The sequence below is a fragment of the Simochromis diagramma genome, unplaced genomic scaffold (genome assembly GCF_900408965.1).
Source record: "Simochromis diagramma unplaced genomic scaffold, fSimDia1.1 OVJJ01000302.1, whole genome shotgun sequence".
Classification (NCBI taxonomy): domain Eukaryota; kingdom Metazoa; phylum Chordata; class Actinopteri; order Cichliformes; family Cichlidae; genus Simochromis; species Simochromis diagramma.
The window spans coordinates 3,435,728-3,448,747 of NW_024386792.1; the positions used below are offsets into that span (position 1 = coordinate 3,435,728).

The following is a 13,020-nucleotide window of genomic DNA, read 5'->3' on the forward strand; positions in this document are numbered from 1 at the left end:
TCCAGATTCTAGCCTACACAGAAGGTCTTCATGGAAAATGGCTGTTCTCGGAGATTCGTGCCGTCTTTTCCAGACGCTACCTCCTGCAGAATACTGCTTTGGAAGTCTTCATGGCCAACAGGAGTAAGGCATCCCCCATAATTGTCTATGCTTAACCATTTCACCTTCTTATTGAGTATACACACACACCTTTTTTTTAAATGAATAATTGTGGAGAAATGGCAATCAAAAGTTGTCATTATTGTGATTTCTAATCTTTAAGAAATAATCCTTGATAACTGTTTGTTGCTTTGTGCCTCTCTGCAGCGGCAGTCATGTTCAACTTCCCAGATGCAGCCACGGTAAAGAAGGTGGTTCACAGTCTTCCTCGTGTTGGCGTGGGCACGAACTTTGGCCTTCCACAGACCAGGTTAGACGTGCGTGATTGCTTTGTTGTGTTTGTTGCTGTTGCAGTACAATCTTATGGGGTTAAAAATGGTAACTGGGGAGCAGAAGAGGATTATGGAACATCTATGGTGATGTTATGTAAATATTTTAAAATTTCAAATAGTTTTTTTTCTTGTTTCTCTCAAAAATGTACACATGGGGTTGGCCACTAATCTCCCTCCCACTCCTTACCCCGCTCCCCCAGATATAATTGGCTTCACACAAACATAGTCCAGTTCATTTATTTATTTCCACCAGAGTGAAGCAAATACTTGCTTGTAAGCCTGCAGGGCACACACCTTCCCCCAGCCCTCTCTCGCATCATGCCCACTCTGTGTGCACGCATTGCTGGAGCCGATGGTGTTGGTTTTGCACAAATCTTGCACAAAATTCACAGCAAGACAGAGTTTTCAAGACGCTTTGGTGATGGTAAAAATTCAATCTGAGGGGAAAAAATGTGGATAAGATTAAAGATTTGTGATTGGCTCTTTTAATCTGAGGTGTGCCAGAGCCCGTCTGATGGGATTTTTGAGTTGTATTTTGAGAAGATGATATTTTTTAATTTTTTTGTAACTTTTTGGTATTAAGCATCACAGAATTTGACATGTGGCAACATAACAGTGAGGGCTGTGTGATAAGTAGAGTGAGGAAGTGCATCCAGTAATGAGTTAGTGTGGGTGTAGGAGAGTTTGTGTGTATAACACACAGGGTTAGGGCAGGTGAATGTGTGTGCTCGGCTCATTAATCATACTAGTTTGCCGGCCACCTTGCCTCTTCGACCTGAGGACGGCTGCTCAGGGCAACCCGGTGCACGTCAGCTCATACAGCCAGCACAGCACAATTTAGCTTCATGTCCAGAGTTACGCACACACACAGATGCACAAATTAAAGCAAAAGTCCAATATATGTTCATAATTTAATCTAATCCCTCTGTTTTCAACCATTTTTCCAGTTTTGCATTCCTTCTTTTCTCTCCTTTACTTCTCCATATCTATTTATAATGTCATTTAAAGCAGTTCAAAGGATGTACAGAATTGCTTGGTGACAATATAAAAAATGTGTCAAAGTACACTTGTGTTTGGGAAGTCATGTTTTCACATTCTTTTTCTTTTCTTTTCTTTGGCAAGGCCTAATGACCATAATCTCACACATTGACATTGATTAATTTCATCATTTTCTTTTGTTTTAATTGGATTGGAGGTCATTCGTTTTTGTCCTGCAGCATACATCATTCTTTGGGGCCTCCTGTGTGTGTGTACACATGCACGTAAATATGTGTATTCAACCCAATTTATTGCGCATTTGTCTTCTTAATTAGCAAGACTGTAAGTTCGGTAGATTTTTCATAAAATGACATTTGGATTGCAAAAGTCTAATAAAGCCTGGGGCTTTTTATTCTTGCAGTCTGCTGTTCTTGTGATTTGAACGGCTACAAAAGATTTTAATATCGAGCTTTCCATTTCTTTTTATAGACGCATCTCTCTGGCCACACCTAAGCAGCTGTTCAAGGCGTCCAACATGACTCAGCGCTGGCAGCGCCGTGAAATATCCAACTTTGAGTACCTGATGTTTCTGAACACCATCTCTGGTGAGGACACCGCTCAGCACCTGTGCGATGTTATTGCAGGGTGTAACACAGAGGTGCTGTGCACATTTTAACAGTCTATGATGCTAACTTTTTTTTTTTAACAATATTTGTCGCCCCTCTCCCCCGTGCTCTGTCTCCCCTCCAGGCCGTACCTATAATGACCTAAACCAGTACCCAGTCTTTCCATGGGTCATCACCAACTATGAATCAGAGGAGCTTGACCTCACTCTGCCCAGCAACTTTAGAGATCTGTCTAAGGTAAGAGCGTGGAGACTCATCCTCTCCCCTGTTTTCACTGTAATGGATCTTTTTCCTTCTTAATTCCCTGAAAAAGTAGGGGGGGGCATTAACACACAGATAACTGTGTGTGCATTCTTCCTAAAGTCAATTTTGTTGCTTTGTAATTGCCATTGATCATAGTTTAGTGAACCTGCTCTTTAATCACCGGTGGCTGATTGCTAGGATTCCACACGTGCAGAGCATTTTTCCCATGTAACGACCCAAGTATTTCAGATGTCTGAGAAGAATTGATAGAATAGTGCAGTTTGAAACTTTTTATGTTACTAGCGTCATGCTATCTATGTTGAGGAAGTGATTCTATATGCAGTGATTTGCACAGTTTTCATCAGCTCACAGATATATGAAATTTGAGTAACAATGTGACAAATTTCCCAAAACTGCAAGTGGTATTCATTACATCTAATCTGTATGATTAGTTGTTGACTTTTGCTAGTTCAGGCAATCTTGACCTGCTGCATTTAAAACATATGTAAGCCCCTCATCTTCTCAGTCTGCAGCTCCTAATTTGTGGCTTAGCTATCATTTTCTGGCCATAAATCAAAGTTTCCTAATTGAATTCTTTCAAGTTTGACCTTCCACAACACAGCAGGAAGTGAAGTAATACTCCCTGGTAGCTCCAGGCATCGAGTGATTGGTCTTAAAACAATGAAACCTGCCCTGAAATGCTCCCTGGCACATAAATACACACACTCGCATCGCTAAAGGATTCTCCCCCATAATTGTAGGTAGTCACGCAATTATTTACTCCCATTAACTCCCTCGCTTTTACACGTACATACTCAGATGGAAAAAGGCAAAAAAATAAAAGAGCACACCCCTTAGCTTGTCAGCTAACGTCGGTGGATGAACAGTCCAGCGGTGGGAGGACTCAGGATTAGTTTTAGAGTGGGAAGATTGAGCGAGTGTCAAGCTCCTGGTAGGAAAATGACTGAATAAATCAGCCATGGAAGCAAAAGAAAGCATGTGTTAATGGACAGGGGATCTGTTGGAGCAAATGCTTTTTAGAGGTACGCTGGAGGTCATTTGTTCAGGTGCAGACGTGGAGGTAGTCCTCTAATGAGACAAAGTGGAACATATTGGTCTTCTTTCAAAGATATCACTCTTTGAATAAAACGTCTGCATTGGTTTGGGTGAGATTAGATGATCTAGGAAGTCCAGTTTCACTAATAATGTGTTTTAGCATTTCTTGGAGACTCTCCAAAAACTCTTCATAATTTTCGCTCAGTCCTGTTCAAACATGACGGTATACATGTTATACCGTCATGTTATATGTTACTAATACACAGATGGATCCATGGGTGGAAATTAGGGTTCACTGTGTTGGCTGGGTACAGAGAGGAAGAGCCGGTGACCTTCTGGCTCTACTTTTTGAGCCACCATCAACTTGACTTGCTGGCGTTTTGCATGTTATTAACTATGTTCAAAAGGACAATGCAGATTTAGTTTAGTTTTGCAAGAAAATTCTGTAATGGCAGCAATTTTAAATTAATTTATTTATTTAGGGGACAGCAAGCCTAGTATTGCTGTTTCTTTAGGCAAGCATTCATTAAAGTCCATCAACTGCCATCAACCATTGGAAATGAAAGGAAGAACAAATATCTGCAGAATATAATCCAGATGCAACGCTATTGTCCTGCACAAATACCACAGTTATGAAACACAAGTGAACCATCTCCTCACACTTTCATTCCTTCACACTTCCCTGTCACATAGATTCAAACATCTTGTCCCTTAGGTTCTCCCCAGTCCTGCTTTCACTTTCAATCTGCTCCTCTGTGTCTCCGTCCTCGGCTTTTATCCCTCCCAGTGTAGTTTTTATCCACTGTAAGCAGCTGCATAATTCTTATGTTTATCCTGCTTGATGTTGCCCAACAGGGTGAAATGTGACAGTTGTATTTGCCCCACCAATACACACACAGGCTCACAAAAACCACGCAGCCTTCCCGCGTGGTTTCTTAGCTCATTTCTGCTTCCTTCTCTTCTCCTTTGCACTGCCATGGAGTTTGGACAGCTCAGCCTCTGTGCTCAGTCAAGCCTCGCCGCCCCGGGGACTTGAATGAATGGGAGAGTTGGGTAAAAGGAGGAGAAACAGAAAGACGATCAGAAAGCAAAAGAAAGAGGAGAGAGTGTGAGAAAGGGAGAACAACATTATTTCCCATCCCTTTAACCCTTTTTCTTTTTAAAGAACAGAATGGAAGCAGAGAGAGCAAGAAGGAGGGGAGGGAGCAGAGCCAATCTTTATTACATCTGTTTTATTCATGTTGTTGACACGCGTGTGATATTAATGTATGACTACTGGACCGTGCCAGACTGCGGTGTCTGGAAAAGGGCAAAGCAGCTCTGTGCAGCCCTTCAAATCAAACCCCCACCACACGATGTTGCACCTACAATCATTTGTGCTCCCCGTTTCTTTTCTTTGCAACCTAATATTTGGTGACCTTCAGTTAGTTCTGCACTCTGTGTGTGTGTCTGCACCATTCAAAACTGTGCTTACTTTCCCATTTTCCCCTCTTTTGTTTGCTCTTTATTGTTTTTCTTTCTTGTTTCCTTCTGTTTTCCTCCCGTGCTCTCTTTCTTCCTTACCCTTCACATCTCTCTTGTCCCCCTCTAATGTCACGTTGGTGGTTGTCTCTTGTAGAAACAGGTCATCTGCGAAGCCTCCAGTGACATTGAGAAGCCAAATTGCTATGAACGTGTGTGTGTGTGTGTGTGTGTGTGTGTGTGTGTGTGTGTGTGTGTGTGTGTGTGTGTGTGTGTGTGTGTGTGTGTGTGTGTGTGTGTGTGTGTGTGTGTGTGTGTGTCACACACACTGTCATCATTCCCAGCACAACAGAGGCCACACAGAATTTATGTTCCTTGCTACCAGAGCCATTCTGACCCCAGGGACTTTCTTATCATAAACTCTAACCTCAACCTGACATCAAACGCCGACCCCCGAGATAACATTGTAGTCACGATAAGCTCTCGCTTGATCTGACTGCAAGTGTTTTAACACCTCTTTTTTATTCCTCCACCCCTTTTTGCACCCCAGCTCTGCATACTGTCGCACATCTCCCCACAAAAATCCACTTGTTCTTCATAAAGATGCTTTATATAACAAAACCAAACCTAAATTTGACATTTTAACAGATAAAATTAATCTTTGGGGCGATTTTTACAAAAGAAAATTGTTATTTGATCTGTTTGAACTTCTTGAGTGTTCGTACAAGGTGTCCTTACAGCAAAGGCACGCCTTCATCTATTCATAAAAGGTAAAAATATGTAAATAAATAAATCCACTCTTACTGTGCTTTTAATGAAGAACAACAAATAATTTAAACAATTGTTAATCTAATATGTACTCTGCATTTACATAGCAAGAAAATAGGACTTACTGAGCATCTTGTGTACCTTTGTGCTATAACATGCTGCTCACAGACACATGAGCTAATGGTGTATTGATCTCATCGTACTCGCCCCATATGTTTATCCCCCCAGGCCCTCCACACCATTTTCACTGTTTAAATAGGACATTATACATAAACACTCTCTTCAAAAGGCTCTTGTGATTTATGACTCAAAGCCCTACTGATGCTCAAATCGTCGGTGAGCCATTATACTTCATCACCGGTGACCCATTATTGTTTTAAAAGCAAAGTAGCACTAGGTAATGTTCTTATAATAGTTTCTCAGGAAGGTGCTTATTGTTCCTTGAGGGAGTGTTTTTCGCTTGGTATGCCTACATATAAAAAATTACTTTTTAAATATTTGAGTTCCCAAACCTCTGATTATTTGGGTAAGGAGGAGAGTTTAGGCAGGATAACATACATAATAAATATATATATATATATATATATATATATATATATATATATATATATTTTTTTTTTTTAATACATCTCACCATAGCAGCTTTAAAATGTCACTGTTACACCATCTGCAGCTGCCTTCTTGATTTAGAACAGATTAACACTAATTCAGCATTATTTTTCCCCATCTTTACTGAAAACTCTGGCTCAGTTTTCTTCTGTAGTGTACCCTTTAGTTAAAAGTATGTGATCGGTTCATTTGTCTGAGAGCTCATCAGAGTGCTATTCTTTGCCACGACGTATTGGGTCAATCTGTGATGGGGCAGCAGCAGGCGCTCCATCAGCGCACCGCCGGCCGCTCTGCTCTGATGTACGGCACCGTCGCTGCCGCTTTGTTGTAGCTACTGTAAGCTGAGAGCGCTAGCCCCACAGTAATTTACAGCAGTAAACAATGTCGGGCTCGAGCAAACCAACAGCCCCCACGTGCCCTCACACACAATTCTCCCTCTCTCCCTGTCACTGTGGCACTTTCAGTCTTTTCTTTTTTTTTTATTTTATATGCCTCCTCTCCCTTTTCTTTTTTTAATGAGCCGACTGTTATTAGGGCTATAAATCAGGCCAATGGGTGTGATGTATAATTCACTGTGTGTACTCACCCACCCCAGTGGCCCTGAGGAAGCCCACAGTGTATCACTGTCAACATAGATCTGCACAGTGTTGTGGCACAAGGCAATTCGCTGTGTAAATGCACATACGCACAGGAACACTATTTACAAAATAACCAAAAAAAATGCATGCATTGAATAAAAAAATAAAAAAAAAGCAGCAATAACTGCAAGACCGTGTGCATCACTCCCAGTACACACACACAGGTACACAAGCATGCACCATTACACCCACATAAAACAGTAGCCATTGCACAGATCAATATCATAGACCTGCCCTGGATGTGTCTTGCTGTGACATGCACCCTATGATATGAAAGAGATCCAATTGATCCACACCCTACTAGGCCCCCATTCTCAAAAGGGCATCATTCCATTACCATTGATCTGCTGTGTGTGTGTGTGTGTGTGTGTGTGTGTGTGTGTGTGTGTGTGTGTGTGTGTGTGTGTGTGTGTGTGTGTGTGTGTGTGTGTGTGTGTGTGTGTGAGGGAGCAAGATGATGGAGCGGTTCGAGGGAATGAGGCACAGCCTGCAGAAGACTAATAAAAATTGAACCAGCCTGAAAGTGATTTCTATAAATGAGTATTTAAATAATAGGCGAGCGGCACAGGGTTATTGGCTTTTTTTTTTTTTAAGAGCAATGGAAAATTAATGCAATTTAACCATTTTTTTTCTGGACTATAAATAGGGCTGGTGACCAGTGTATTAGTTACAGATTAATAAAAGTAAAAATTAAAGGAACCCACAGCCTTGCTATTGATATTCTGAGTAGGCACTCTTTCATTGGAGCACATTAGTTTTCTCTGACAGACTACAGCTGCAGGGGCTCGGTTTCACAGCCTCTGAAAAGCACTCTGTGGGAAAGGATTGATCTGTCTGAAGGAAAACATCATCTAATATTCATTTGAGATAGCACAATGGTTATTAGCTTCATTCGCCTTGCAACTATTATGCAGCAGTGAGTGGTCCCTGTATTCACAGTAAAATTCAGTACTGCCTCCCTGCTTTTGGTTTGTGTTTTTTTTTTACTTTCACGCATCTATCGTGTCCTAATATCTGTTTTGTCGTATTTATTTATTTTTCAGTTTAGCTGTTTAACATGTTTGACCTATTTTTTGTTTGTTTATATTTATAGCCCATCGGTGCTCTTAACCCCAAGAGGGCAGCGTTCTTTTCAGAACGATATGAGACCTGGGAGGATGATCAGGTGCCGAAGTTCCATTATGGCACCCACTACTCCACCTCGAGCTTCACCCTGATGTGGCTGCTACGTATTGTAAGTGCAGTGCACGTTTGGAGTGTTTAGGAGCATTCGTGACTTTTAATATAAATTCTGGAAAATAATGAAATAATTATGCTTGTGCAAGAATTTCACCTTGCTCTTTAAAAGTGTAGTTAAGCGCAGTATTTAAATTGGATTCTTTTTTTTTAATGAACAGCACATTCATGATGTAGAGGTCATGAATGTATTCTTAATTAGACCTAGGATTTTATCAAATTAAGAGTATATGCATGCTAAATATTGCATAGCATGCATGCATGGGGTGATAATAAATGAAAAGCAAAAGCAGTGCACTTAAAGGTCTGACCTTCACCTTGATGCAAATTCTCAAGGTTTTTCTTTTTAATAACAGGTACTGAAATGTGATTTTGTTTGTTTTTGAAGCACATTAGTGGTGTATATTTTGCACTAGAGTGCTCTCTTGTAGTACCTTTGTTGAATGGATGCCATCAATCTTTCCATACTACACTCTGGGGAGAGGGAGGTTACTAAGTTTCTCCAGCGTGCAGTTTTCTGCTGTTATTGTCCCAGTAGCTCACTGTCTCTGTAACTCCCAGTAGAGTTACCTCATTGATCTCTGCACATCATTAGCCAGCTTACTCTAAAGCCACTTTACCAGAAGCACTCATTTATAACTCTCGCTTAAAGATCAAACTTAACCTTAAATATGAAATGAAAATGTGTTTGTGTAGTAACTGTGTATTTTGTAAGATTTTACACTGATGTATAAACTACAAGATCAATTTGCTCACTGTCCCACCATTTAAAAAAATAAAATAAATGAGGCTTGCGTCATTTCAGGCTGGACTTAATTAGCTATTTACAGTATTAGTTTATAGCTGTGGTACAGCACAGTGTGCCCGTGCATCAGAGAGATGGCTATTGATCTGCCCTAACAAGATTATACGTGATTAGAAATGCATCAGCAGCACATGTGCATTGATTTTAGTAGCACACTGGGAATATTGTTGTTTTACTTGTTCATTTTTGGCTTTAAGTTTGTTACAGGGTGTGCAGAAAGGGTCAATTCTAGGTCAAATATATTGACAGGGTGTATTCAAACTGTAGACATGTTGACAACCATGTTTTCATTGCAGAAAAAGCAATTGGGTGGGTTTCAGTTATAGGAGTAGACTCCCCAGTTTATATTCTTAACCATAACCTTTATAATTTCCAGGAACCCTTCACCACGTTCTTCCTTAACTTCCAAGGAGGAAAGTTTGACCATGCTGACCGCACCTTCTCCTCAGTATCCAGGGCTTGGAGGAACTGCCAGAGAGACACATCTGATGTTAAGGTACCATTCATACTTATGCATGCTCACCATGGATCTGGGGACAAAAATAATAGAAGTTGGACGATAAAGTCCCGAGCGCTGCAGGAGAATAAATCCAAGTCCAACACACATAAAAAAGAGAGGGTTTCAAAAGAGTAATGTCCAGTCACTACCAATCATTGTCCCTACACAATGATAGCTTCCTGCTCTTCTGATCAAAGCGTTGGTTTAATCCTCATCTGTCCCAGCCGTCTGTCTCAGATTCAGTCAGCTATAACATGGACTTGAATCCCTGCCCACTGGGCCCCCAAACTCTGCTGCGCCGACGGATCTATCCTGAAACAGCACAGGTCATTCTCATACTGAGCGCCTTCGAACCCCCAGCGCACACTTTAACTGCTCTCCTAAAACATTTACAACTACACTCAGACATTCTCTGTCAAAGCTGAGTTTTGCTTGCTCTCCCGGCACTGGGTCACTGGATGGGGGAACAGCAGTGGTGTTGGGGGTTTTGACGCTTGATTGCGTTTACCCCCTCCCGCATCCCTCTGATAAAACATGTGGATTGTGTTACTGTGTAGCTGGCCAATGCTTGATTGCAAAAGCCCAACAACAGCCTTAGTTTGCTCTCTTAGTCTCAACCTGTCAATGTGGATCAAACTGTGAGAGCTCAACTTCAGATCAAAACAAAGAGGAAATCTGGACGTCGTCAGTTTGTTTCCATGTTCAGCTTGAATTTTTAGCATATTTTGAATGAAAATCTGTCGACTTTATCCAGTTGGATGCACACATTCATGCTCCTTTTTCTTTTTTTGCTCAAAATATGAATGTGTGCAACCAACTGGATGCAGTCCAGTCGCATCCATATTGCTTAATTCCTCTTTTAAGCAGTAGAGGAATTAGGAGTGAGATGTATCAATTCAGTAGGGTAAGTACACCATTTAGCTTTAGTATTGGGACCATTGATGGCAACCCTCTGTCTCTGCCAGAGGGCAAAAAGCCCCTGTGTTTTCATACGCCACTGTTAAAGAAGGGGTGATAATGGGCTACAACACCTAGATTCAATGTGTCTCTAGCCTGGGTGACGCTAGAATGACCTGCCACCCCCAATCCCCTGACCCCTAGCCTCAGCCCACAGGCATCAGAAGGGGGAGACACAAGAGAAGAGGGGTTAGAAGTAGCAACAGTGGAAGTGTAGCTGGAGAGCCCAGAGGCCAAAGCCCCTTCCAGTGACCCATGACAGGACAGGATTGGGGATCAGAGGGGCTGGCCTCTGACCAGGCTGGAGCAAAAGGGCCACTGCACATAATGGTCCATGTAAGGCAGGCTTGAGTGTTGGGGAGTGAAGCCCTCAAGGTTTCGTTGGGGTATGTGCATGCGTGCGTGCACGGGTGCCGCTCTCTCCTGCTCAAATTTACAGCAGGCTGTAGCCGGTAAACCCGGGTGAGCAGGAGGCCTCGTTAAGAAGGTGACCTTTAGTTTTAGGTCAGCTTTTGTGGAGTGAAGAGATTTCAGAAGTGAGGAAGTGCCGTGTTGTTTTAAAGCTGTGTGTTTGCTTGCTCATTTGATTGGATCTTTTCACCCCATTAATGAGAGGGGGAGATATTGTGCAGCTAATTTGATAAGAGGAATGTTATTATTTGGCTGTATTTGCTTGTATTTGTAAAGATCATGTTACATATGCTAAGAATTGAATCTTTTCAAAATGCTTCTTGACTTCCGAGTTTAGTTTTTTGTTTTTTTTTTGCTTTGAGTGTTAGCTGTCAGCCAATCGCCACTTAGTTTTGAAGGTAGGCTGTTCATTTCTAATGCTAGGTTATTAACATGTTTGTCACCAAATTCCTTTAGCAATGCCCATAATTGATTCTATATAGTGTTTTCTGTATATGCAGGTGAATGTAGTTATAGTAGTTATAGTTCATATAATTATGTATTTTGTTACACAAAACCTGTCAAATCTTCATAGAGCACATGGACTGTATATTAAAAATTTGAATTAGGACCAAGTCATCACCCACTGGTTTGTGAAGTCCTGTCTTATTGGCTTGAGATCAGAATTTGCCCATCATCACACTCATCTTACAGCATCTTTTTGGACTCTAATGAGGACTGTAATATGGAAATGATCATCCTGTTTTATTCACTAAGAATATAAATTAGTGATTGAAAGTATAAATGCATGTGTCAAGTGTTTACTGCTTTCCCCAGTCAAATAGGATGAAGGGTAATTTTTCCATAGATGCTTTATAATCTGACTTTTTTTGCAACTGCCCCCTGCTGACCATAAGACAGAATGCACTTTAAGGCATTTTGCTTTCCCTTCATTTTTTTCAGTCTATTGGGGAAAAATGCAAAATACCATATATTTCACGCTCCACTTTCCTTTCCTTATTTGCATGACACAGCCAAGAACTGAACCTTCCCGTGTCCTGATTGTGTCGAAGTTTGTGAGACGTACCCACAACAATAACACAACAGCTAAAGCCTGGGAAGCGTTGTTGATTTATCTACATGTTTTTAAGCTCAAACACAATCTTAATGTTTATACTCACTGTGGCAAGTTCTGCTTTGTTTAGAATGACAAATGGCTAAACATATAGGGTTACATCTCCTGTCATACTTGCATTTCTCTTCACTCTCGTGCAGATTGAAAACATGCTGTGTTGTTTGTGACAGCCAAATAAAATCATCATAGTAAGACGAGAATTTAGCTGACTTTTCTTTGTTGTTGTGGAAGAGAGGGGAAAATCAGAAGTGAACCTTTTTTTTTTTTTTTTTTTTTTATTTCTTTTTTCTTTTTTCTTAGACACAAAGAATATGATCATCGCATCAGAATAGGGAGAAACCACAGCCGAGTGCACTCAGAGGCTTTTTACAACAGACCAGCGTCATGTAATTTCCACAAATAATTCTGCCATTCAGAAAACAATACAGCAATACTATCTATATACAAAAACAGTGCTGCTTTGTTGTGTTTATTTTCCCTGCTCTTGTTCTTCTTAAAGAGTTACTCAACACTTCAAAAGGGCTTTTTGAGTTGTAACATAATGTGCTTTAATTTGGGGAGGCAGTCCACCTCCCTTAGCCCACAGTTTGACTTGGAGTCTGCAAAACCACACTCATCAAATTTATGCTGATCAAGACTCACAGGACTTTACACTCTTTTTTTTGGGGGGGTAAAGCTTCTACTTATTTACTCCCTGACATCTGTAGAAGCACCAGCCCAGTTGCTTTCTTTCCTTTCACACCCACACAGCACTGTTTCACATGTGAGGGCGGTACCTTGATTATTTGAACTGGTTCAGGGCCGCCTTTTGTGAGGCACAGACCCAGGGGTGAACATACCCTTTATCTTCTTGGACATCATGTTCAGATCTAGCATTGCCGTTATTCTAAATTTCCATTGGTGATTATGCAGAGCTTTCTACAGCTGCAGCATCATGTCTGATAACTGTTGCAGATTCTCAAACTGCTTTTTTTTTTTCTTTTCTCCCGATAACCAGTGTGTGTTCATTTATGTGTCTGTGCTTTACCCTTTCAGGAGCTGATCCCAGAGTTCTACTATCTGCCTGAGATGTTTGTTAACGCCAGCAATTACAACCTGGGAGTGATGGAGGATGGCACTGTAGTCTCTGATGTTGATCTGCCACCTTGGGCCAAAACCCCAGAAGAGTTTGTGCGCATTAATCGACTG

The 13,020-nt window shown here is 41.2% G+C and overlaps 1 protein-coding gene across 1 annotated transcript in view; it reads left to right on the forward strand.

Moving 5' to 3' along the window:
• lrba (LPS responsive beige-like anchor protein) overlaps positions 1–13,020 on the forward strand; it is a 178,107-nt gene that overhangs the window by 129,032 nt on the left and 36,055 nt on the right. Inside the window, 7 exon segments of the mRNA XM_040023850.1 lie at positions 6–123; positions 307–409; positions 1,899–2,014; positions 2,160–2,272; positions 7,904–8,044; positions 9,228–9,347; positions 12,868–13,020. Coding sequence (XP_039879784.1) covers positions 6–123; positions 307–409; positions 1,899–2,014; positions 2,160–2,272; positions 7,904–8,044; positions 9,228–9,347; positions 12,868–13,020 — 864 coding nt within the window.